Source organism: Lissotriton helveticus, chromosome 10, assembly GCF_964261635.1.
Source record: "Lissotriton helveticus chromosome 10, aLisHel1.1, whole genome shotgun sequence".
NCBI classification, from domain to species: domain Eukaryota; kingdom Metazoa; phylum Chordata; class Amphibia; order Caudata; family Salamandridae; genus Lissotriton; species Lissotriton helveticus.
The window spans coordinates 1,011,885,916-1,011,912,803 of record NC_136071.1 but is presented as its reverse complement, the minus strand read 5'-3'; the positions used below and the strand labels follow the sequence as shown (position 1 = coordinate 1,011,912,803).

Here is a 26,888-nt window from a genome sequence, read left to right as displayed (position 1 = left end):
GTCTGGGCTTCTCTATAGGCGTTGGCGTCTTCGCCACGTATGTCTATGCTGTACAATGCCTTGTGCCCCCATTTTCGGGGCACTTCCCAAACAAGAGTTTTTTCCTATTTTCCTGCTGCCTTCCGCGCAGGTTTTTCCACGCTTCAGCTTTGGGTTCCTGCTGTAACACTCTCAGGGCCAGTGTTCTCTTCAAGATACTCGCTTTCTTTAGTGGTCTGGTCTGTACATCCTTACACTATTAGGTTGGTCCTGACTATTTCCACTTTCGTGTCCTGCTCCATCGCCTCATCTGTCTAGCGGGGTACCGTATCTCCTCCCGGACGGGTGGCTGACTTCGATTACGCACCTGGACATTGTCCTGTCCAACCCTGCTTCAACATGACTGTTGGTACTTATGGCGTACCCTTGTCTTGTTTTATGCAACACATCCTTTTTAAATGTGTATCTTTCTAATATATATCTACTCTGTGCTCTTCCCACAGCGTGGTCGCGCGGATAATTTTCCTTTCTCCGGTGTCCGTAGTCTTCGCCCTGGTCTGCTCATGGTGCGAGCTCTTGTGTGTATCTCCTGCCTGCCGGAGACCCCTTTTTGCCGATTGCCTACCTGGTGATGCGTCCTTCACATCTGGGCTGCTCACACTACCCTACAGGGGGATTTCCCTATACTTGGTGTGGTTCTGACATCCATACTGTATACTTGTGTATTCCTGTCTTCCACATGAATACCAGTCTTACTGTGGTTCTGTTCTTGGTGCTTCTGCTTTTTTTTCTGCCACCCTCCCACATGTGTTTGTGAAATAGAGACTGCGTACTGGAGTGTCTTGTGTTCTGATTATGCCTGCACTTTCTGGCCATGGATTGGCATCCAGTCACTGCTGCTCCACGTATCTTAGCTGGTGCAGGTTCAGCACTGATTTTTTCCACTGTTGTGCACACTTGACCAGTATGCGCTGACTCGGTCATACCGTTTTATTCTCTCTCTGGGTCTTGCTTCCAGTCGACACATCTGCTCCTGCGGATCCTTCAGACGTAGGTTCAGTTCCTCTTCTTTACGAAGCCATGCACTCACATCCGCATCGACATTTCTGGCTCTGTGCTTCTTTCTCACACCCCGGTACACATATTGAGGTTTTTTAGCTGTTCTTTAACAGGTTGTGGTGCCTTTGCATCCCATTGTTTTCTGCTCTTTTCAGAGCTTCATGGTCTGGTGTTGGCTGCGCTGGCATTGCTGTCCTCACTGTGTTTCGTCACTTCTAAGTTCCTCTGGAACCTGGTGGAATTTGGTCGCAGATCCGCCTCCTCTATCAGTATGGCTTTGTTATCTATTTTAAGTTGAGGAATCTACGGCATCTATCAGATGGACGAGTTACTTACCATCGGTAATGATGTATCTGGTAGAGACACAGTCTAGCCGCAGATTCCTTCACACCCGCCCATCCTCCCCGTTCTGCGAGGAGCTTTTCAGGATGGGTTTCCCGCATCTTCGGGTGGCTTTGTCTTCCTGCGGGTGACATTTTCACTTCACGCCTTGACGGGATGTTTTATTCTGTTTTGCTTGCTCTGCCCCACCTATTGTCGTGATTGGGTGGTATGCTCATGTCATGTGTCCTTTTACATCCCTACGCCCTGGGTCGTCCAGTGTGAGGTCTGTTCATACTCACCCCCCCCCTCCCCTTTCTCCATTGGCTGTGGGGTCTCTTCCCTCCCCTGCACTCCATTGGTTTGAAGTCAACTGTCTCTGCCTCAGTCTATAACTCTCTTACAGGTGATACGACGTCCCTTTCTGATACGGACTTGTGGTGGATTGTCAATGCACCTGTGTTACGGACTTGTTGCCCTTCACAGTTATGTTATGGTTGAAGAGTTCCTGTCGTCTGTTCTGATGTTTTTTCACATCTTTTCTGCCTCATGGGAGTGTTTAGCCTCTGTTTTTGTGAGGTTGCTTCTGAGAGTGGTGCTCTACTCTTTCCTTCATTATTTTCAGTAAACCGTGCTAGGCACTGTACTTTATTGTGCTGTTTTTCACCATTCACTTACTTTTCTTTTTCATCTTTTTCGCACACTGTTCCCATACTCTCACAGTTTTTGCTGGTGGCTCCGCGTTGTGGCACGGAAAAGTTTCTCCAACGAAAACTGACGTCAGCACGCCGGGAGGAGCTTATATGGCTCCACTGACGTCACATCTGTGGACGACGTCAGGGTGGAGCCGTGCGGAAACACCCCCGGCGTGCAGAGGTGCTGCTGCGGAAAGTGTTCCGGATCAAGACTGACGCCTGGGGATATTATAAGTTCAGGAATCTGCAGCTAGACTGTGTCTTGTTACCGAAGGTAAGTAACTCGTCCTTCCGGTCCCGCCGCGCACTTCCATACCATCCTTATCGCCTCTTGCAGACATGTGTATAGTAGGGAAATATGTCCTTGATCTATGTGGTTGTTAATTGATAGCCCTTCATGCCATAATAGGTGTGCATTAGTCTCTCTTTCCCTTTTTAGGTACCAATTCTATGAGTGAGTTAATCAGATTGTCCATTGAAGGGGCTGTAAAAGCACCCTTCATCCTGCCCCCTCCATTTATTTCCATAGCTTCCCCTTTATGATATGTTCCTTGACATGATTTGAGAATGCCTATCCACCAACCATCATCTGGTAGGTATAAGGTGTTCTGAAACCCTCCTTAAAACCTTCTTCCAAATATCTCATCACTGAACGGTTTGGGTACAACCACAGCCAGCGTTAAAGCACTTCCACTCTGACGTAACTGCCCTTCCCAGGCACCCCTTCTTGCATCCCCCGGCCTCTGCACCCCTTGTCCCCCGTTAGTGTAGTTTGCATTGCATTTTTGACACTCATGTAGGAATTGCATGGATATCTGAAGCAAACTCCATTCTTATAGTTCCAGCAGACGCCAACGGAACCCATCCTCCCCGACTGCCCCAACTCCCCACTGTTAGGGGGGACACTCTGGAAACTGTTGTTCAGTAAGCCACAACCTGTTCATTGTATGCAGAATTCTCAATGTCTGGTCAGGGTCATGAATTGCAACAATAACGCTTTTCTAATTCACCCCATGTCTTGGAAGTGTTCTTGCTATGCAGAGACCCAAACTCCTCATCGTACCACCGACTTGCTATGCCCCCAAAGCTGACTGGCTGTATTTCCACATTTCTATGCTGGCCTCAGACTTTATTGCAGATGATGTTAGCGTAGATCGTGAACACCACCGTCCACTTATCTATGTTCATAGACACCCTCGGCGGCTGTGCCAATTTTTTCTTCTGCTTTTGACCCTTCCTTTTAAAAATGCCCACATACTCATTCTTCCATAACATTTCTTTCGTGAACGTTAGTTGATGACTGCCTGAAATGTCCCTAACTCCCATCTATAAAAGGTTTACTCTCTCTCCCTTCACCACCTTCCCTTTGTCCTCTGCCTGTCTCTGATGCACCCTGCCCTCTCATCCATGCCGGCCGTGGATCCCCATCTGTCTGTTTCTTGATTGTCGCTGTCCCTCCCCTTCCCACCTTCAGTCTTTGCGCAGCTGCTCTGCCTCTCCTTTTCCTGGCTCCGTTTACTGTGGCCTTTTTCAACTGCTACACTGCATCCCCACTGTGCCACCCCTTGCAATTGTTGCATATCCCTCGATGTTGTCTTTTGCTGCTGCTGTAAGTTGACCACTCCTGCCTTTTCCCTTGCGGGCGCTCTCATGTCTAGCACCCCTAGCCTCCTCACCTGTCTTTCCATTGCCCATCCTCTCCCACTAAACTCTCTGTGATATCGAAGTAAATCCACCCTCGCTCCTCTGCCCTGCTTCTCTCTGTGGTGGATCCATCATCTTCCTCTTCCACGGATGCCCTCCCTACTCTGCAACCTCCTGCCATGCAGCACACACTGAACCTTTGCCTGGCCAACTCCTCCTCCTCCTCTTCACTCACTTCCATTTGTCTTATGTACCAATACCAGAGCTGACTGTTGAGCTTTTCTACCCCCAACCCTGCCAGGACTTCCCTCATCGTCCTTGCCATGTGCCAAAGAGCCCTGTACCCTTGTCTCCCCCGCTGGTGGTCTTAAGGCAGGGAGCGCCCTGTCCCCTGCCAGAAAGCTTTCCCCTGTCTGCTCTCTTCACTGTTTGCGTGGAGAGCGCACGCCCCAAACCTCTAATCGTTTGCACTGGGGTCTCGGCTGTCTGGGTGTCTCCATGCCTCCTCTGTCCCGGGATGCTCATGTGGGGTCCTCTTCCTCTGCCACTTCCATGAGTGATGTCAGACATACCACCACATCCTGCTATGTCTGAAGTACAGGTAGAACCTCTAGGGAGCACCCTGAGTCTGAAAACCATCCCTGGGTTTGGGCGGTATGCTGTCACTTCGCCGTGGCTTGTGCCTACCAGCCATCTCAGAAGATGTGCCTCATGCGACCCTGCCGCTGCTGTTGCTTCCATATTTGGTTCCTCATCTCTGCCTGGTGCTGCAATCTGTTGCCTGTGCTGCACTGTACTCCCCACCTAAGAGGTTATTGCCTTCTGTGATTTGTGTTGGTAAGGGCTACTCTTCTTGGACCTTCCCTTTGGAAAAGGCCTCTCGGGTGGTGCATCTGTGCCCCCATCCTTGGCACACCTCATGCAGGGATCCAACCACCCGCTGCCTTTGGGCCCTTAACATTTAAAGGAGTTTGGGAGGGGGTCAAAGATCCCAATATCAAGGCAGCCATGCTCTTTTCCCTCTTGGGATGGGACCCACAGGCACTAATTGGAGGAAAGACTACATCCGAGGCAGCTCTTCTGATCTACATGTGGACGCCAACTGCTCGGACAAAGGTGTCCCTTTCATCCTCGCCACCGCTCGCACCCTCTCTTACGCCCGGGGCCCTGCTTGATAAGAAGGAAGAAAAAAATGCCCAAGCAACAGACGTTTGTTATGTGTTATGGCATTGTGGAACTTTTGAGTTTGTTCTCTTCTTCAGGACGTGACCTACAGTATGCATTTCTCACTAGCACATGATTGTCACATTCGTTGCATGCTTGGTTAATAACTTTCTGCAATTGTATTTTTTAGGACAGTACCATATTGTCATAAGGTGCGTGGGGATAGAGGGGACATGTTCTTACAATACAAGCGTCAAAATTATTTTCTTGCTGCCCTAACTGGCTTTTTCCATCCAATTGTTGGTAGAGCTCCCAACTAGGCTTTGAAGAAGGGGAAAACAAGGGCATGGTACTGAGTTTGAATATTGATGCCACTTTGTATTTCAGGTATTTTTTTTTTTTATTTCTGGTTGTACCTTACTTAAAAAGTGCGCCCCTCCTTTATTATTTTTTAATGGGCTGGAAGACATGAATAGACCTTGTAGTCTGCTATTGCTGTATTTTATCCACTTCTATTACATTTGTTGTTATAGGCTTCTACATCAAGATCGGTTGCTGTGCAATTATCTAACATGTCAGTGCCAAAATCAACAGTATCACGAGTCTCCTGTAATGTTGAAGGAATAAGCCCAGAGTTAGAAACCGTCTTTATTAAGGAAAGCAATGAAAAAGAAGCAGCAGCTAAGGTAATTTATTTTTCAAATGTGTAATACGCCCGAAGGCCCAAGAAAAGATTTAATGCATTTGATTGAATACTTGTCTTTCATAAACATGTTTTATTATCAACTAGCTCATACTCCCGGTTCCTTTTGTATTATATGTCAAACCCTGAAAACTTTGACATTCATGCTGACTATGCAAATCTTTGAAGGAAGGGTGGATGGCAGAAATGATAGCTTCAAGAGGTCTGGTGGGATAATTTGTTTAGCGCATTAAATGTTGGTATTCACAGACCATTTGTTGAAATGCAGTCCAGCTTACCGACCAGGGCACCACCTCAAAGGGCTGGCAAGTGCACATAGCCCAGGACAAACCATCCCAAAGCTACGACCCATGTTTCATTCAAGAGGGCAGTTCCATAAGATTAAACCGATAGCCCCCCGATTACACTCTCACACTCAAGGAGCCCAGCAATGTGCAGGAAACAGTTGACTCAGCCTGCGAGCAACTAGATTCAGTGCAGACCAATGGAGCCCCAGTGATCAAACCCCTTCTCTACCTGTAGACAAGGGGCACAATTCCACAATTGGCAAGAACCACGAAACAGATCCGATCAAAGTCGATCATGTTGCACTGATAATGGCGCAAATCCAGCAGTCTTAAGGCCACAGTCTAGATCTCCAGAACGCGAAGAGCACTGAGCCTCTACCAACACCTATGAGCTCACGTTCGCACTTTGCTGACTTGTGCCAAGAGTCCCCAGTGGCAGGAGAGCTCACAGCTTCATTCCTCCAAAATCTTGGGCAAAAGATCGAGAGAACTTTAGAACTAACCCCAAACCTCCTGGGGTTTGGGTTATTAGTGCCTCCAAGGGCCTCCAATACAACAGCACACCACTACACCCTCAATGATAGCGTAGACTCAGAACAGCAGAAATCACCCATGACCGAGATAAACAGCGCTACCAATAGAGCCCTACAGTGGCAGTCATCTAAGATGGAAGTACAAATAAATCTCCTTCAATCGATTGCAGACCGCCTAGTCAGCATAAGCTCCAGGGTGGAAGAACTAGAAAATAGGATCGCCTAGTACCTGGCCTCCAATCTGGGGGTATGTTCCTGCTCCTGTTCAATCCTTATGGAAAAATGGGCGTCTCTTCCGGAGGTCTTAGCGGGCATAGTAGAGATAGTCAAAGGAAGCAGTGAGATGCCGACCCGAGCAACACGGATGATAGGGCGACAGCTAACAGCAATCTCCAGGGGGCGAGACGGACAGAATGAGCCCTACCCGGAAGCAACAGTCTGATCGGGCCAAAAAGTGGCACACAGGACAGAGAATCCCACCCTACAGATCCAAAGTAGCCCAAGGCACACAAAGCCCCAACAGTGGGGGAAGCAGGGGTTGTGCCACCCTGGCAACTGACTCACAAGAACATACTCAAGCAAAACGGACATTCACAAACCTACTCTATCAAGGAGAGCAAAAAAGAAGCTGAAGAAATATCTGAAAAAAACAAAGTTAAGAGTGAGACAATCGCTGTTATGGAAGACAGACTACCTTACCCCACAAGAGGACGCCAAATTGAGTCAGCTCTACCCAATCTTTATTACTAAAAATTGGGGCAAGAAGGACTCTTTCATCGCCCGCCTCCTGGAGACCAGCAAACGCAGTCAATTTTTCCAAGCAACCCTAATGCGAAGGACCAAAACCTACTTGCAAGTTCAGGCCGGCCCACAAGCAATGAATCAATAGCTGGAACAAGTTCTGCACATGCGTAAACAACCTCCCAGCCAGCGATGGCCACAACATCACCGCAGCCGGATGGTTTAAAATCACTCCTGCAAAGCCCCGAACACTGGTCCGGCACCAGGAGCAATCAAGGCCAGAGTAAGAGGTCCCAAGTAGGAACCGCCATAAGCAATCAAGGAAGCATAAGCCTGGGATCAAGTCTGGCAGAGCACACCCTAGGAAGGGGAAAAGCGGCCCAAACCCCGGGCACACCAACAATCGTCCATGAGGTAGTCCTCACCCCAAGATTCTACAGCACGACCTTCTGAACCGGAGCAACATTCTTTTTAAACACCTTGCCACCCTAGACAGATACAAACTGGGGATCTAGAATGGGTGAGATTCCGGAGTATTAAGGGGGACACAAATGGCGACTCAACAGTGGTGGGCCTGATGCAAAAAGAAATACAACAAGCTGTCCTGAATAATTCTACACAACTCGCTGAGTAGGGCATTGACGTTCAGACTCCGTTGCACCGAAAATATCCACACGTCTTAGCACTAGATAATGGGGGCAAGGGCACTTGGTCGGTCCTGCACGGGACAAACAGCTCAGGATCCCTTGACAGAAGTAGGACGAGCTCTAAGGACCCCAGGGCCATCAGGATTTCATGCAGAAACAACCATAGGGTCATCTGCGCAACCCTCCTTGTACCGGACCAAACCGGAATTTTAAGAAGATGGCAACAGCAGCCCTAACAGCAGCGATACTAGGCCCGGCAGAGGAGAAGCCAGGGGAGGAACACCTAAGCAGCAACTAACCATAATCTCATGGAACATTGCAGGGATCAGTACAATTGTTGAAAATAAAATCTTGAAGCAGTTCCTGGAAATTAGAAATTAGAAGCATACTCTGCTTTCAAGAGACTTGGGCTCCATTGGCAAGGTACCAGGAACATTTTGTTCCAGCAACAAAAAGGAATCTCTTTGGCCATCCATCTGGTGGTCTTTAAGTTTTTATAAAACATACAAGCACCCTCGCAGTTTCAGACATCAATCTGAACTCATCCAGGTTGCAAGCTCTACAGATCGGAGGCCTGAATCTCAATTTACATCCAATGCGCCATTTGATAATAAATTGCTATATCAAACCCGGCACAGACCACCATGAAAGACCAGATGGAGGCACTGTCAAGGAAATTAGATGACCTTTTAAATAAACATAACTCTCACCAAGTTATCCTAGTCAGGGACTTCAACTTGAAGGATCTTGATGTAGCCGAATCCCCCCCTCGGGGACTGGGCGGGCTGCACACCTTCACGACCTCCTCAACAATCACAAGCTGACCACAACCAACGCATTGAAAGAAGCTCACTCAAATTCCTGGTATCCCCAACCTACCTACCGGGACATCTCAAGAATCAACTACATCATGGTCAGTGAAGCAATGGCGGGCAGTTTGGAAGACTTAGTAGTCGAGTCACAGGCCACGAAGAGCGCTGTTCCAGCTGGAAGTACCGTCGGCTATCATTCTCCAAGTCATTGGAGAGTCAAGAGGGAACGAAAAACATAGTGTCCTGAGGAGGATCAAATGGTCAGACAAGATAGGCAAGAAGCTTCAAATCTGGTTGGATCAGAAACAGGAAGGGAGCCTATCAACCCTGCTCTCACCCATAAAGGACTGGGAGAACACTGTAGAGGACCTACAAGTGAAGATAGGTCACCCCCAGTCACAACGGCCCAGGTCCAAAGGGCAATTAAACATTGGAAGCATTTGCTCAGCGAAAGACATACGCGAAAGCAAACAACTCCTGCACAAGGCCCTTGCAACAAAGAAAAGAGGGAGCAGTCAAACGGAGGGTCCTGCGGTCGCATGACTGAGGGCAGCCCTAAGGAAGAAATTGTGGAACGCAAAAAAGCCCACACAGAGAGGGAATGGCTGAAAGTCTTCTCCCTGCTCAAACAAAAGAATCCATCAGGATTATGGAGACATATAAATCGGCTGAGCAGCAGAGGAGTCTTGAGAGAAAACGGAGTAGCAGAGCAAGACTGTCTGATCCACCTGAAGCAACTATATTCAATCGACCCTTTAAACAAAGGCAGCTCAGACGAGACCAGCCGAGGGGTGGGACAACGTCAGCAATTTAGTACAAAGCCATGAGAAACGACTCCCAGCCCGGGCAACTCGCACATGGATGAGAGCGCCGAGGCTGAGGTGCACTGCCTACTGCCAGTCAATTTCAACCCTCAAATGATCATCAAGACCCTCAAGAACATGAAGCACGACGGGTCCCACGGGCACAATGGGATACCTGCGCCAGTCCTCAAAAAGGCCGCGCACTTCTGGGCAACAATTCCAACTCCCCTTAACAACTACACCTTTTCGACAGCTAAAACCTCCGATTCTTGGAGGGGCTCCATATTGGTCCCTATTTTTAAAAAAAGGGGATAATTTAAAGCCATCAAATTACAGGCTAATCGCTCTGCTTGATCTCGAAGCCAAGGCCTATGCCCGCCTCCTACTGAAGGATCTGGAGACCTGGGCTGAAGAAAAAAGTATCGTCCCCTTCTAGACCTGCTTCACATCACAGTCCTTGACCATGGACAATGTACTGGTGCTAGCGCACCTATAAGCCCAGGCAGCAAAGAAGACAACCCCACCACTCTTCTGCTGCTTTATCGATTATAGTACAGCCTTCGACAAAGTTGTACGCAGAAGACTATGGTGGAAACTAGAAAACTGGGGCATTTCACCGAACCTCCTGCAGGCAATTAGATTGCTAAATGAGGACACTTGGGTATGGGTTAAAACATGCGCCAGCACAGTGTCCCCCAAAATAGCAACGAATAATGGGCTGAAACAAGGATGCGTGCTGGCCCCCATCCTATTTAACTTGTACAGCACGGATTTGGGGGACGCCCTGAAAGGAGCCAGCCAAGTAGCACCAAGACTAGGAAGTATGAGGCTGCTGGTGTTGCAATACGCCGATGACACAGCTATAATGAACCACACGAAGGTGGGCCTACAAAGAGCCCTAAACGCACTGAATCGCTTCAATAACGAGATCAACCTGACAGTTAACCGGGGGAAGACTACGGTCGTCATCTTTAGGAGCTACCATCTGAAAAAGAAAGCACAGTGGCTAATGGGAAACCTGCAATTTAACACAGTGGCCTCTTATAACTGTTTAGGGGTTTGGCTCACGGAACGGGCCAAGGCGAACGTCCACCTGAAACAACTGTCCTCCAAGGCCAATAAGGTCACACACCTGCTAAAGCAACCGAGCCAACACCTGATAAGCCCGTCTGCCAGACCAATTTTGACTGTCTTAAAAGCGAAACTGCTCCTAGTCATTAGTTATGGCCACCTGGCCTTCCCCATTTCACAGGATTCCCTCCTCCACTCAGCCCAAGCCAAAGCATTCAAATCAGTGCTCTACATCCCGAGGTCAGCAAGGAAATCAAGGTTAAGACTGGAGCTAGGTTTGGCGAGGCCAGATTTGACGTGCCGGGGGAGATCCTAAAGCTTTATCTAAGGATTTTAAGGGCTCCAGACGATTCTCTAAAACATCAATTGAGATCTATCTTCGAGGGGCCACGCTCGGCCAGGCATACGAGCCTTAGTAAAGCGAGCAACATACTAAACATTGAAAAAGAGTGTATAGTGTTGCTGGAAATTTCACTGAACGCTTGGAAAAAAGCCATAAACAGACAAGTGCATGAAATATCTTTTGATCTTGACCTTAAATCTCCGCACAAGCTCCCATTTAGACCTGCTGAATAACTCCTACATGGCAGGTAAAGCACAACCCTACCTAAGCACTCACACCACAAGCCTGAAGCAAAATTCTTTTCATGAGACTAAGCACACTAGGATTAGCTGATTTTAACCCTGTATGGGCCCGCAAATTGTAGACTGTGCTCTTACACAATGGAATCTTGGTTGCACCCCCTTTGCTGCTGCCCCAACCTCGACGAACGCCGGCGACTCCTGTGCCCGATTTGTATTACTCACGGAATAAAGTCATGCAGTGAAGCTTCAGCCTTGTGCTTTTCCACAACAAACACGATGACCCTAGCAAGACTGGGGAAATTCAAGCATCAGATCAGGATCGCCCTAAAGTCTGCCAGTGAATACAGTCCAACTCCGGCGACGAGTACTGCAAAACCACTGGAAGAAAGCAGTCTGGCCCCGAACAAGCACTGAGGCTCTTGCACCCCTTCACTCGCCCCATTAACATTGCGCTATCACATGGACTGTAACCGAGTAGCCAAGGCGAACTGCTTATAAACTTTGTAAGTAGACTTATTTTTTAGGGAACATTAGGGGCTCCACAAACTTAAGCAAGGGCACTCGATTATGATTACTATTCCAGGTGCTGGCTGACCGAGTGCACCCCGGGAGGGGGGCGGCACATTTAATAATCACAAACTGAAGTTCTTACTATTTTTACTCTTTTTATCTTTCAACATGTCAATAGTTTTTACTGTAATGATTTTAATTGTACAGTTAAATAAATTCAAATTTACAGTCTGGTGGATTAATTCGTTTAGCGCATTAAATGTTGGTATTCACAGACCATTTGTTGAAAGGCAGTCCAGCTTATAAGCAATCTTTTATTTTACATTTTGCCTCATTTGCATCCACACTTTGTACCCGTTTCCATAATTGTTTTGATAAAACTGAACAACTGATGTTATCGGATTCAAGCATTATGGCTTTGCAGCTGGGTTACTCAGTCTACAGTAGTAGACCTGTAAATCCCGAGATGTTGGGTGAAGAACCTAGCAAAAAGGAAAGGATTTTCCACTCGATCTGAGTCGGAAAATCAGTAGGAAAGAAAACGTTCTTTCTTGAGTCCCCTCACTCACCAGGGTTTCCCCTTGGTGACATGCTTAATCATAGGGGCCATCTTAGTCCGCTGCGAACTGAGGCGTGCAGCAACTTGTGAAATTACATAGGAGCACTTTTGTGAGAGCTATGTGTGGTGCAGTGGTGTTGTGGAGTGGGAGAGGTGAGTTAAAATACCTAACTAGTGGGCAAATAATCAAAAAGCCGTCCACAATGTTTTAAGATAAAGGGCCCCACTGCATTATTTGACACTTAGTTATTCATTACGGATCATTTTTCAACATTGCATACAACTCCATACCTCCAAGAGGGCCGACACGATTAGCCATTGGCCATTTTTGGTAGGGTTCCCGCTCCAGTCTTTGCTACAATGACCGGGCGGAAACATAAGCATAAATACTGACACCCAATGCAAGACGCGCTAACATGCGGTCTGGGGGGGAACAACCAGGTAACAACTAGGTAACACACCGTGAGGAGAACTCTCATCAAGTAAGTCCTTTCCTTTTCAGGCGGAGTGAAAACTGGGCAAACGACGGTCTCGACCACAGCAGTGTTTTACCTAGCGTTTTCTGGAGAGAGATAGGCCATTAACTAGGCTTTCCCCCTTTTTTTCAGAATTAGACTAAGAGAGCCCTCATCCCCTCAAGACCATGGGGCACAATTTTGCCTACATATGAGTATGTGATTAGCGCCACTTGAGCAAGCAGCATTGTTTTTCGTTTTAAACAGGCACGGCTAAACACTGAGTACTGCTATATTCACGCACCATAGAGGAGCATTATGTGTGAGAAGCCAACGTAACAATGGTTTTAACCCACCAATTCTGATTGGGGGCGTTTGTTCCCATAACAATGTCTCTCTTTATCCTGCAGATACTACGTGACAATGGTTTATTGTATGTATCTGAAAGAGACACGTTAGTATTAGATTCCTTACCTTCGAATATCCCCAGGCGTCAGACTGGATCCGGAAATCTTTGCGTAGCAGTACCCTTGCGCGTCGGTAGGCGTCGTCTGCGGCTCCGCGTCCGTCGTGGGCTCCGTGATGACGTCGTCGGAGTACTTGGACGCCGCCTCCGCGTGCTGACGTCAGTTCTTCTTTTTTCCGCGCCAGCAAGCGCAAATCTGGAAAAAGCAGTAACCCTAGTCACTTTTTGACTAACTTTTTTGATCCTTTTTGATCCTATTTCGCGTCTCTCGACTCCGACACGGTGCCTTTAGGGATGCCCGGCTTCAAACCTTGTGACGATTGCGACCGGCTGATGTCGGTCACGGATCCTCGAACTCCGGCAGTTATCCCCGCGCCGTGAGAGGTCCCGATCCCATGGGAGGTCGAGGGACAGGTCGCGGGCTCGGAGCCATCACAGCTCCGAGAGTAGGCCGCACTCCTCGCCTCCGGCGCCGGCCTCTGGCGGCGCCGTCCCCGGTTCCACCTTCGTTCCTGTTCCGGCGTCGGGACGGCCCCGATGGGCGCCGCTCCAGACGCCGGTTGGAGAGTTCCCTCTCTACGAGCAGGCCCCATTAGATGAGAACCCTGAATTTCAGGAGATGGGTGATGAAGAGGACTGGGAGGGGTCTGAGGACCCTCTGACCAGGGAGTGTCAGTCTCATGAGGACTGGACAGGAGACCTTGGGGAGGCCAGTGGCCTGGACACCTCTCCAGACACTGGTTTTGTCTCCCCTCCTTCCGTGGCATCGGAGGAGGGGGCAACTTATAGTGTGGTGCTGATGAGGGCTGCCAAGGCCTTGGGCCTTGAGCTCCCCGTCGCGGCCGTGAGGACTAACCTCCTCACTGAGGTCCTTAAACCGCAGTCAAGCTCGGCCGAGCCTCTGCTGCCCTTTAATGAGGCCTTGACTGACGTTCTTCTGGGCACTTGGTCCAAGCCCGCTACGGGTTCGCCCGTAGATAGGAACGTGGCCAGACGCCACCGCCCAGCCCCGGGCGACCCATGTTTCCTGTCCTCCCACCCTACCCCCGAGAGCCTGGTCATCCAGGCCTCCAATTCCCAGACCGCATTCCCGTCCGCCCCCCGGACCGGTAATCCAAGAGGTATGACCAGTATGGGAAGAAGATCTTCTCATCCCTTAGCCTCGGCCTGCGGTCTTCTAACACCGCCTGCGTCTTGGGACGTTACACCCACTCTGTGTGGGATAAGGTCGCGGAAGTGCTGCCAGAGTGTCCGTTGGAGGTACGGGCCAAACTCGGCCAAGCCCTTGTGGCGGGCCGGGATGCAGCTAAGTATTCCATCCGGTGTGGGCTGGATACCACTGACTCGCTGGGTAGAGCGATGGCAACGACGGTGGCGGTCAGACGCCATGCCTGGCTGAGGTCCGCCAACTTCTCGGCAGATGTCCAGACCACGCTTATGGACATGCCGTTCGATGGCCGTCGCCTCTTTGGCGACAAGGCAGACCATGCGCTTGAGCGTTTTAAGGACTCCAGGGCTACGGCCAAGTCCTTAGGCCTCTCGGGCCAGCGCCAGCAATCGGCTGCCTATCACTCCTTTCGTGGCCACGGAAGGGGTGCGCCCACACGTGCCGCCAGCCACGCACCGCAGGGCAATACCCAACGCGGTGGCGGCCGTGGAAACCGCCGTCCAGGTGGTCGGGGGCAGCGGCGAGGTCAGTCCACACCTTCCCCCGCAGCATCCGCCTCTAAACCCTCCTAGTCCGTGCTTTCAGGCCCATGTGACGCCAGTGGGAGGCAGGGTTCGCCATCACCACCTCCACTGGCGCACTGTCACGTCGGACAGGTGGGTGCTGCAAATCGTCCGAAGGGGCTACTCCCTCCCCTTCGAGGCGACTCCTCCAGCCATGCCACCGCAGAACCACCGTGTATCGGGGGATCACTTGCGACTTCTGCAGGAGGAAGTTACGGCCCTCTTGGCCAAGGGGGCCATCGAGCGCGTTCCTGGGCCAGAAGTAGGGTGTGGTTGCTACTCCCACTACTTTCTGGTACCCAAGAAGGGCAAAGGGGGCCTACGCCCTATCTTGGACCTACGGAACGTCAACGGCTTCTTCCGGAAGGAGAAGTTCAAGATGCTGACACTGGCTCAGGTCCTGGCTGCCCTGGACCCAGGAGACTGGATGGTAGCGTTGGACTTGCAGGACGCTTACTTTCATATCCCCGTCCTGCCTGCCCACCGGCGCTACCTGCGGTTCATGGTGGGCCACGAGCACTTTCAGTTTACCGTGCTCCCCTTCGGCCTTACCAGCGCCCCACGGGTGTTCACAAAGGTGATGGCGGTGGTCGCAGCTCATCTGCGCAGGTTAGGGGTTTCAGTCTTCCCCTACCTCGACGACTGGTTGTTGAAGGCGGGCTCGCCCCAGACAGTCGTCAGCCACCTCCAGACGACGGCAGACCTCCTGCACCAGCTGGGGTTCTCCATCAATGTGCCGAAGTCACACCTGTGTCCCTCTCAGAAGCTCCTCTTCATCGGAGCGGTTCTGGACTCGGCGCGGTTTCGGGTTTATCCGCCCGAACAGCGGGTCCGGGATATTCAGGCTCTGATTCCCATCTTTCAGCCGTTATCCCGGGTTTCGGTCAGGTTGACGCTGCGGCTTCTGGGGCTGATGGCCTCCTGCATCCTACTGGTGCATCACGCCAGGTGGCGGATGTGGGCTCTGCAGTGGGACCTGAAGTTTCAGTGGGCCCAGCATCAGGGCAACCTATCCGACCACGTCCTGATCTCGGAGGGCACTGCGAGACAGCTGCAGTGGTGGCTTACGGACCGCGATTGGGTCAGCGGCAGATCCCTCTCCCTTCCCCAACCGGAGCACGTAGTTGTGACGGACGCGTCCCTCCAGGGCTGGGGAGGCCACATGGGAGAGGCGGAGATCAGAGGCCTCTGGTCTCCGGCGGAGACCCGGCTCCACATCAACCTGTTGGAGCTCAGGGCGATTCGTCTAGCACTGAAGGCATTCCTCCCCTCTGTCCGGGGGAGTGTAGTGCAGGTGTTCACGGACAACACCACCGCCATGTGGTACTGCAACAAACAAGGCGGGGTGGGGTCGTGGATCCTTTGTCAAGAGGCTCTTCGCCTTTGGCAGTGGCTGGAAAGGTGGCGTCCAGGGCCAGGGCGTTACTCTGGTGGCTCAACACCTGGCAGGTTCTCTGAACGCCAGGGCGGACGAGCTCAGCCGTCGGTGCATGATGGATCACGAATGGCGTCTGAACTCGGACGTGGCGCAAGGCCTCTTTCAGCGATGGGGAGAGCCTTGGTTAGATCTATTCGCCACCGAAGAGAACGCGCAATGTCATCAGTTCTGCGCGTTGGAATTTCCAAGGCGGCACTCGCTCGGAGACGCTTTTCGTCGCGAGTGGAGTTGCGGTCTGTTGTACGCCTTTCCGCCTATACCACTTCTGCCCAGAGTGCTGAAGAAGATCAAGCGCGACCGGGCCCAAGTTATCCTTGTGGCTCCGGACTGGGCTCGAAGGTACTGGTATCCAGAGCTACTCAGTCTGTCAGTCGATCCCCCAGTTCGTCTGCCTCTTCAGGAGGACCTTCTGTTGCAGCAGCAGGGGACGGTCCTCCACCCGAACCTGTCCAGTCTCCACCTCCATGCTTGGAGATTGAGCGGCGACAGTTGAGGCCATTTGACTTGCCTCCTGAAGTCTGTAACGTCATTCTGGCAGCCAGGCGTCCCTCCACAAAGTCGGTATACGCCTGCAGGTGGAACAGATTTGTGGCATGGTGCACAGCAAGGGCTGTGGATCCTCTTTCTGCCCCTCTTTCTGAGGTTCATCTCTTCCTTCTTTCTCTTGCCCAGCATGGCTCTGCTCTGGGCACTATCAAGGGCTACCTTTCTGCCCTTTCAGCCTTTCTCAGGCTGCCTGATCAGCCTTCTTTGTTCAAGTCCCCTATTGTAAACGGATTTCTTAAGGGCATCACTCACACGTTTCCTCCTGTTCAGTTTGTGATGCCTCAGTGGGACTTGAACCTGGTCTTAACATTCCTGATGTGCGCTCCCTTTGAGCCACTTCACAACTGTCCTCTTCGCCTTCTGACTTTGAAGACTGCTTTCCTGGTTGCCATCACCTCTGCCAGGAGAGTGAGTGAGCTCCAGGCTCTTTCTTGTACTCCACCTTTCCTTTCCGTCCATCCGGACAAAGTGGTGCTTCGTACCAAACTTTCTTTCCTGCCCAAGGTTGTCACGGCCTTTCACATCGGGCAGTCTATCACCTTGCCAACCTTCTTTCCGCCACCGCATCCCTCTAAAGAGGAAGAGCGGCTCCACCGTCTGCACCCAAAACGTGCGCTCTCATTCTACTTGGATCGCACACGCCAGTTTCGGGTGGATGACCAACTCTTTGTTGGTTACGTGGGCGCTCAGAAGGGGAAAGCGGTGCACAAGAGGACCATCTCCCGGTGGATCATCCTGTGTATCCAGGCATGCTACTCCTTGGCTAGGAAGGAGCCCCCGGTTGGACTGCGGGCTCATTCTACCCGAGCGACGGCGACTACCACTGCCCTTGGCAGGGGTGTTTCCTTACAAGACATCTGTCAGGCAGCTACGTGGGCATCGCTGCACACGTTTGCAAGACACTACTGCCTGGACAGTCAAGTCCGGAGGGATGGCTTCTTTGGCCGTTCCGTCCTCCAGGACTTTCTGGGGTTATTATTGGTTCGCAGACCCACCACCGGGGTTGGTATTGCTGGGGTATCTATTCTAAGGTAAGGAATCTAATACTAACGTGTCTCTTTCAGATGCACAAGTTACTACTTGTGTAACGATATATCTGTAAGAGACATTAGTTAGTATTAGATTCCTTACCGACCCACCCATCCTCCCCGTTCTGCGAACCAATATCTAGGGTTAGGGTTGTCCCCTTCAGGGCCCTAGTTTCATTGGCACCAGTGTTGGTTTTTAGCATGGCTCTGCGTTTCTGGCGCGGAAAAGCTGTGTCTAAGAACTGACGTCAGCACGCGGAGGCGGCGTCTAAGTACTCCGACGACGTCATCACGGCGCCCACGACGGACGCGGAGCCGCAGACGACGCCTCCCGACGCGCAAGGGTACTGCTACGCAAAAATTTCCGGATCCAGTCTGACGCCTGGGGATATTCTAAGGTAAGGAATCTAATACTAACTAATGTCTCTTACAGATATATCGTTACACAAGTAGTAACTTGTTCATTAACGCATGCTTATTAGTTGCAGCATATTTGATCATTTTTTCACTAATTACCTTAATTTAGGTCATTTTGGAGTGACATACAAAGGGCGGGACCCTGTGTAGTCCTGACTAAGAGTTCTGGGGAATGCTCGAAACATGTTGACGTATACTAGGGATTCCTAACCCATCACAGCTAGGTTTTCCCAGTATCTTACCCCGTTTTTAGACATACAGACTCGGAGCCAGAATAAAGTTATTTCGCCAACTAGTTAGGTATTTTTAACTCGCCTCTCCCACCACAACACCACTGCACCACACACAGTCCTCACAAAAGTGCTCCTACGTAATTTTGAAAGTCGCAGCATGCCTCAGTTCGCAGCAGACTGAAATGACCCCTATGATGAAGCATGTCACCAAGGGTAAACCCTGGTGAGTGAGGGGACTCAAGAAAGAAAGTTTTCTTTCCTGCTGATTTTCCGACTCGGATTGAGCGAAAATCCTTTCCTTTTTGCTAGGTTCTTTACCCGACATCTCTGGTTTTACAGGTCTACTATTGTACTAGGAGGGTGGACTTAGCGTATACCTCTACCTCCCTCTTTTTTTCTGATCTTACTCCGTCTACAGCCATCACACATCTTTACTTCTCGTACATTTACTCAGTTTCTTGTCCTTAGTACCACCGAAGGTTAGACGCAGTTCTTTTAAGATGTTTATTTTCCTAGCAATTACAGTTTTTTTTCTAGATTGTATCTGGAATGCTTCTTCATTTCTAATCCATTTTGTCTTTTTAAAAGATGGTTGTCTGACTGATTGGATTTCCATCCATCATGTCCTGTGATCCTACTGGCTCAAAGAGCCTGGCAAGGAGGCCCTTAACTTACTCTGCAAAGTCTGGGAACTGTATAAAGCCACTTCTCAAGGTCTCAATTCTGCCTACCTGCATGCTATTCTCACTGTGAACGGTACAACCAACCATAGATTTTTATGGGAGCTGTCTTCTCAGCATCAAAACCTCAGGCTCACAGGGCCTTTCTGGTTAGTTAGTAGTTTGAACGTAGTTGATATGCCGGTTTATTGGTGCTATGAAGTATGCCAGCTGTTGTAAGTATATCTTGCTTTAGCATGCGATCTTCATTAATATTTATAAACATAGAGCATCTCTGCCTCCAAATTACCCAGTTATTTCCCAGTCCTCATATGACCCGCTGAGCTCTGGCGACTTTGAAGACAATTGTATAATATTTGGGGGCACGTTCATGTAATCGGTAATCTGGTAGCAATTCATCACATCTATACACCAAATGGACAGGCAGTGAGAAGCTGAAGAGATCTTCTTTATAAATACCTGGTGCACTGGAGGACTGTACTGTTGAATTATCATGGAGGTGTGCATTTCCAGTGTTTACTTGTTTGACAATATTAACTTGATTATTTATATTGTTTTGGCACAATCCGGAAGGGTTCCAACCTTTCTTCCCTTATTAGCATTCACGTTAATCGTGTTCTCCAAATTTCGTTCATGCACTTGAGTGAAATAATGAAATCATTTTATTATATTGATTTATTAACGGTTTCAATAAATTTTACTACTCAGTGTATTTATTTAAGCATGTTTTTTTTAGTATTCCGATCGTATCAAACATATGACCCTTAAGCATTTCACGACTGCTGTGCCTCTTTGTCAGAAGGTAAATTGACCATTTTTAATCGCCGCAAAGAGAAAATAAGTTTAATTCACCCTGTTAATCGAAAAAAACATTTTAAAATATATTTTCCCTTTTCTCCTTAGTCCCAACCAACCCTTCTAACATTTGTGTAATTAATCCTTCATTTTGTTTGTGTGAAGATTTTGCTTGTGTAACTTTAAGACTTGGTTCCTCCAGTATACAGTACACTCTCACAGTGCCCAAAGGCACATATTTGTCCACTCTGTAAATGAAGTGTACATTGACAACCAACTATGTCTTTCTTTCAAGTTTCTTCAGAAAAATACTTTGAGATGTTAAATTGGATTTCCATAACGCATTTTCATAAACTTTAGTTGCAAAGGCAAAATTAATATCCTTGCTTCTTTCATTTGAGTCTTCCCTAGTGATGTTTTCCATCTTGAGACCAGATATCTTTGATGTCCCTTCCGATGGGAGAAAGTGTAGTGTAGTTCCTATATTCCCAATAGGCTCTGCGCATTGGAATAATATATCCTGTAGTTTAGACGTATGACTGAGGTCGACTAGGTCTCTACCGAGTATATTAGACTTAATTGTGAGTGCCAGCTAGCTCAGAGGTCACTAGAAACTTTCTTGAATTCACAAGAAGGGATTAGTTTCTGACAACCACATAAACATGACAACTTTGTTTCCCAAGAATAAGAAATCTATCTCTAGAGTCGCGGAAACAATAGATAGCTATTTCACTCAGTCAATCGTGCATGCTTCGTTTCACCAGAAGTGCAGAGAAGTAGAGAGACTGGCGTTTTCAATAAAAAGTATTTATTGAACAGTCTTCTTTCTCATGCATAAGAAATTAACTGCTACAATCGTAATACTGGTTGCAAAGTATAATGCGTACAGTACGAAGAGTATTAAAAAATAATACTGTAAAAGCATGGTATGGTTTCTAAGCCATATAAAATAACATAAGATACGTAAATTAATAAATAATGACTAAAAGTACTCAACTGGCGCTTCTAAAATACGCCTACCCCGGTGTACCTAACCTAGGTCTAGTACAAGGGAAGAAGTAAGTGAGGTGGGGGGCGCTAGAGGGCGCACTGCAGAATGGCCGCCTGAGGGTGAGGCTCCTGTAGCCTGGAAGAAGATCCGGCAATTATCCTAACACACCAGCAACGGAATCGGCTGCAAACTTCACGAAACTAAAGATAACACCAATGCCCACCCTCGGTGAAAACCTGGTGGTAATCGGAACACGGATGCTGCTCCGGTGAACTTCTGAAACTCAGCCGGAATTGACACTGGACGTCGTGGGTCCATCGTAGGCGGGGATAGGATCCAGGAAAGGCCGTGGCTGCACACGTGTAGTACAGGCCACTGGGACGGCGGACGGAAGAAAACTGGCAGAAAAGACCGTGAACTACGAGAACCATGGCGGCGATATGGACCGGAGAGGTGCTTACAACATAATCGGTGAAAGCGTGCACTGAACATTAAGGGCTGAAACAAGGCAGAGGTGAGACAAACCCGCGGCGATAGTAAAAGCCGGAAATGGGCTGCGGCCATTGCAGTGATCTTACGCGGCGCCGCACAATTTGAGACGCACCAAGAGCTGTGTCCATGGACCTGCACTGAGAGGCCGGATACTTTTTCTGAGGACACTTAAGTGGCAGTGCAGGTAGCGGTGGCGGACAGAGCGGCAGATCAGGCCTCGTTGATGGGGCACAAATCGGAAGAACAGCATGAGCGGAGGTACGGCACTCGCGTACCTCATAGGCGCTGGGGCTGATGAGTGGCTGAGCCTGGACTGCGAGGAGAAAGTGACAGGTGCAAGAATTAGTCCCGACAACAGGCGATGAACCTCACGTGTACATGCCCGGAGGCCTCTTGGCATGAAGGAGCACAGCGCTAACTGAAAGGTACCTACATTGCTTGGCCCTGGGGGAGGTTGGACAACCTGTGCTGCGAGAGAGGGCTGCGTAAGATCGGCAGTACTTATAACTGTCTTGGGCGTAAGTGCAATTAGCTGAGCCCCCCCCAGACTAGAGCCCACTGGTGGGACTGAGAGCCTACGTTGGAAGTACGTTTGTGGCGCTTACTGATACAGCAGGGCCTACGCCTAGGTAGGCCGCAGCAGTGGCATTGCAAGGAGGAAAAGGGCACAGAGCGCAAGTAAGGAAACCCACTTCTGCTTGGTCTAGACACTAACTCCTATATAGAGCACACAGAGGATTGTGACGATTTATCCTGCCATCCTCGGACAGTCTAGTGGAGTTCTGCGACACAACCCTGTGAGGACCAGTGCAACGGGATAGGACGAGTCTGGACTCTGCTGGGCACAGTAATACGCAATCATGGGACGACCTGACTCTCGCCAACTGAAACTTACATTTGATAATGCAAAGAAAGGCCCGAACTCCAGTCAGGCCACTACACCGCCACGCAGGGAGGAGAGAGTAACGGATGTCCCGCCAGCCACGGATACGCATAACCAACAGCTCCTACAGGAAATCAGGCAAGGGTTTGCTACAGTGGTGGATAAGGTGAACAAAATGTCGTCCCGGATGGACGCCATTGTCCACAAAATGGATCAGCATGAAGAACGCATAGGGGAAACGGAGCGGCGTATATCAGCTAATGATGACGTCACGGCGGGGCACACGGCGCAACTAGCGAGAATGGATAATTTGCTGAGCGTTATAGCAGCCAAAAACGAGGATTTAGAAGCTCGCAGCCGGCGCAATAATATACGCGTCACGGGTGTGCCGGAATCCACGAATACTGGTCGGATGGAAGAATACGTCGAAAAACTGCTATTATCCGCTATCGTAGCTGACGCCTTCTCCACCCAATTCATAGTTGAACGGGCCCATCGATCTCTGGGTCCGGTACCGAAACCGGGGACCCCACCCAGACCTATCATCGCACGCTTGCTGAATTATAGGGATCGAGACGTGGCACTCCGTGCGGCTCGCACTAAGCAAAACCTGAGCTATGATGGAGTGCCGTTTTCCATCTATCCGGACTTCACTCCGATGGTCCAGGAAGAAAGGCGTAAATTTATAGCGGTAAAGAAAAAACTCAGAGCGGTACAAATAGACTATGCATTGCTGTACCCAGCTCGGCTCAAAGTGACACACCAGGGAAAGCAAAGGTTCTTCACTAATCCACAGCTTGTGGAAGACTATCTGCGATCACTGAAGACGGCGCAACGAGGATCAGCGGGCCGAGCACCGCCGGACAGGGCCCACGCACCAGAGACTGACGAGGAATCCTAGGACCCATTGCCGAAGCAATGAGACACCGTACGAAGGCGTTATGTAACTAACAGTTCGAGGTTTTGACTAATGTACCGAGGGCTGGATGCATTAGCAGACGATTCAGACGCCTGGTTCCGGAAACGCTGGTGGTAAAGTATTCCAGGCCCCATCTCCCTTCCCCGAAAGTGCCCGAAGGGTCCCACGGTCGTAGGGCTGGCGAAGGAGAGGTGGCTGTGTGACCAACTAGAGTTGTTCCCCAGAGGGTGTTCCCCATAATTGTACACGTTGTACTGAATGACGACACGGGTGTTGTTGGGTTTGCTGGTTTGGGGGGTGGTCATGAATGCTGGCAAGTTGGGGATGCTGCAGTGGGAGGGGGGCGGGGAGGGCAGGATGGGAGCGCAAAGAGACAATGCCCAGGAGTATTGCGATACTGGTGTCCTACTGGTTGAAACTGAACTGGGAATGTTCAGGGAGGGGAAAATGACTTGGGGGGGGGGGGGGGGTTGGGGAAATGTCTGACAAGGTTGGGGAATGTCAATGGGAGGGGAAAGGGGGATGTTCTTCCATGAGATTGAATCTGGTGCGGGTGCTCATACCTAGACCGGCTATGGTCCCAAGAATGGACAGGTTGGATGGTTGTGCCCAATACAATAAGCGTGCCAGGGATGTGTAAAAAGGCATAATGGAAGAAGGGGGGTTAATCGATAGCTGGAGGTTTGCTCACGCTGCACTTAGAGAAGGGACACACTTCACCGCATATTCCAACACCTGGGCTCGACTTGATTATTGCCTTTTGTCTCGTGAACTGAGTGTGAATCTGGGTAGGGTAATACACTTGCCGAGGACATTTTCGGATCACTGTCCAGTGTTAGTTCAAATTAGCATGCCCAGGTATGGCACGACGAAGCCCTCATGGCGCCTTCAGCCTACAGCATTGCTAGATGAGGTCTTTAAGGTAGAATTGGGTGAGGAGATTGCAGCGTTTTGTCCCAGGAATAAAGGTTCAGTGGAAGATGTTGAAACGATATGAGAGGCTTTTAAAGTAACGGTCAGGGGTTACTGCATCTCCAAGAGCTGTGGTGTGTTGAGGCATATCCAAGGCACTATAAAAAAATTGGAAGGGGAACTGAAAGAACTAGAGGTACAAATGGCACAGGAAGTAATGGGGCAATGTCATAAAGTCTTTCGAGACAAACTCACGCAATATGAAGAGGAAGCAGCTAGAGAAATTAAATTCAGGGGTAAGCATTGGAGTGCTAGACGATATTGCGAGGAAGAGCAACCGGGGCGAGCGCTTGCAGAACTCACAAAAAACCCTCGATATAGCACGCACATACTAGAGATACTTACACCAGAGGGAAGAACATGTCAAGATACTAAGGGTATTCTACATCGGTTTACGTCATATTACAGCAGTTTATACACTACACAGCAGAAAGGTGAGGTGAGGTTTGATGACTTCCTAGACGATGTGGTGTTATGCTGGTTAAGCGATACGCACAGACAATTTCTCAGCGCCCCTTTGGAACTAGAAGAAGTACGGGATGCTGTTAGGTCATTAAAATGGTAAGGCCCCGGGGCTGGATGGCCTTCAGGCCGAATTTTATAAATGTTACATAGACATAATGGCCCCAGTGTTGAAGGAGGTTTTTGAAGATGCGTTAGAAGTGGGAGTGCTACCACGTTCAATGCGGGAAGTGGTGATTACTTCTCTTTTAAAGCCTGGTAAAGACCCCGTAGAATGCGATTCGTACCGACCATTATCCCTTATAAATTGTGATGCAAAAATGTTGGCAAAAATACTGGCATCCCGACTGTCCCTCCTTATGACTATGATAGTGCTCCCGGACCAGGCCGGTTTTGTTCCTGGTAGATCCACCACTCATAATTTACGTACCCTTTTCGCTATGATTCGCACCATAGCGCCGGAGATCCCGGTTGCCGCCATATTCTTGGAGGCTACGAAAGCATTTGATTCCGTGGAATGGGATTACATATTTACCGTCCTAAACAGAATGGGGTTCCCTAAATTATTTATTGCCTGGATCAAATTGTTTTACACAGAGCCCACGGCTAGAGTGCTTATTATAGGTGGGCTATCTGATCCGATACTTCTCACCAGAGGCACCAGGCAATGGTGCCCGCTTTCCCCTTTGCTTTTCGCAATTGCGATTGAGCCCTTAGCATGTCGTATTAGACAACTACACAAGCAAAGCGCATTTAAATGCTTCCAACGGCAAATCGATGTCTCCTTATATGCGGACGATCTGACATTGTATGTTACCGATCCCCAGTCTAAACTTAATCCCTTGTTGCGCGAATTCATAGTATTTGGACGCTTATCGGGCGTACAAATTAACTGGAGGAAATCGCAGTTTTTCCCTCTCACCCCGGCGGTGGTGCGCTTTCAAATGGACTTCCCGCTGGACTGGTGTAGCTCAGATATCCGATATTTGGGTATCCAGGTAGCTATAGACAAGGAAGAAACGATAAGGTTGAATTATGGCACGGCAATCACGAAATTAACCGACGATGCACGAAATTAACTGACGATGTCACTCGTTGGAAGTCATTACCACTGTCCATGGCGGGCAGGGCCTCGCTTATAAAAATGGTTGTCCTGCCCAGGTTTCTGTACCTTTTCCAAAATATTCCATACTACCCAGGTGCCTATTTTTTTTAGAACTTTGAGATCGGAACTACTGAGACTGTTCTGGGGAGGTAAACAGCCGCGACTGACATGGTCTATCGTTACTCAACCATACGTTAATGGGGGATTCGATGTTCATGACTTCCTTGTATATTATCTGAGTGCACAGGCACAATACGCATATCACTGGATCGCACCGACTCCCTTCATGCCGCAACTGGCAGTAGAGGATTGGATAGCGAGGCCCCTACCCTTGAAAGGAATCATACATGGCCCTGTAGAGGCAATAGAGACACCGTTTACTACAGTGACCTGTACGGTGGACGCTTGGCGGCGGATACTTAATATACTACATCTCCCATTGTTATATGCGCCAGACCTGCCTCTTGCTTATCATCCCCAATTGACACTGCTTCAGGAAGGTGGGTTTCAAAAAATGTGTCAGAGGCTGAGCATTGGAAAATGGGGAGATCTATTCCTGAACGGCCAATTTAAAAATAGGGACCAGATTTTTCAAGGATATCAACCCACACCTCTCGAAATATTCTATTATGTCAGATTACGACAAGGACTGAAGAGTATACTGCCACAATTTCCTGCTGAGCCAGATACAGTGATGCCACTACAGATTATGTTGACGTCTGCAGAGGGGTCATATGGTCTCCCACATCTATAGGGTTATCAGGACGCAATGCGCATTTTCTTCTGCCTTTTGAACTTACCATTCCTTCGCTGCCCCCACCTTCTATTCTGAATGGAGTCACTGGGAGAAAATGGCATGAAGTCACTTGTGACGCCTTTGATCCCTGTTTTTCCTATCAGTTTGATCCTTCTATGGACCTCAACGAGGAAGTGGCGAAATACAACTCCGCTCTTTTAGCTGCAATTGATGTCATCTCCCCTTTAAACCCTATTACCTCCTCAAGATCTAGGCCCTCTGCGCCTTGGTTTTCCCCTGTTTTACGAGACGAAAAGAGCCGCTGTAAACAGCTGGAGCGTAAATGGCGGCAGTCATATGACCCTGAGTTAAAAGCGATATATAAGTCGGCCCTGAACAAATTTCAAAAATTAAAACGTTCCACGA

General features: G+C 49.4%; 1 protein-coding gene across 4 annotated transcripts in view; it reads left to right on the top strand.

The window, feature by feature from the left end:
• The window catches only part of GLCCI1 (glucocorticoid induced 1), a 467,188-nt gene that overhangs the window by 234,360 nt on the left and 205,940 nt on the right, over positions 1-26,888 (top strand). For all 4 annotated transcript variants that reach the window (XM_078663695.1, XM_078663694.1, XM_078663693.1 and 1 more), the window contains one exon: positions 5,396-5,548. In XM_078663695.1, coding sequence (XP_078519821.1) covers positions 5,396-5,548 — 153 coding nt within the window. The remainder of the gene's footprint in view (positions 1-5,395; positions 5,549-26,888) is intronic.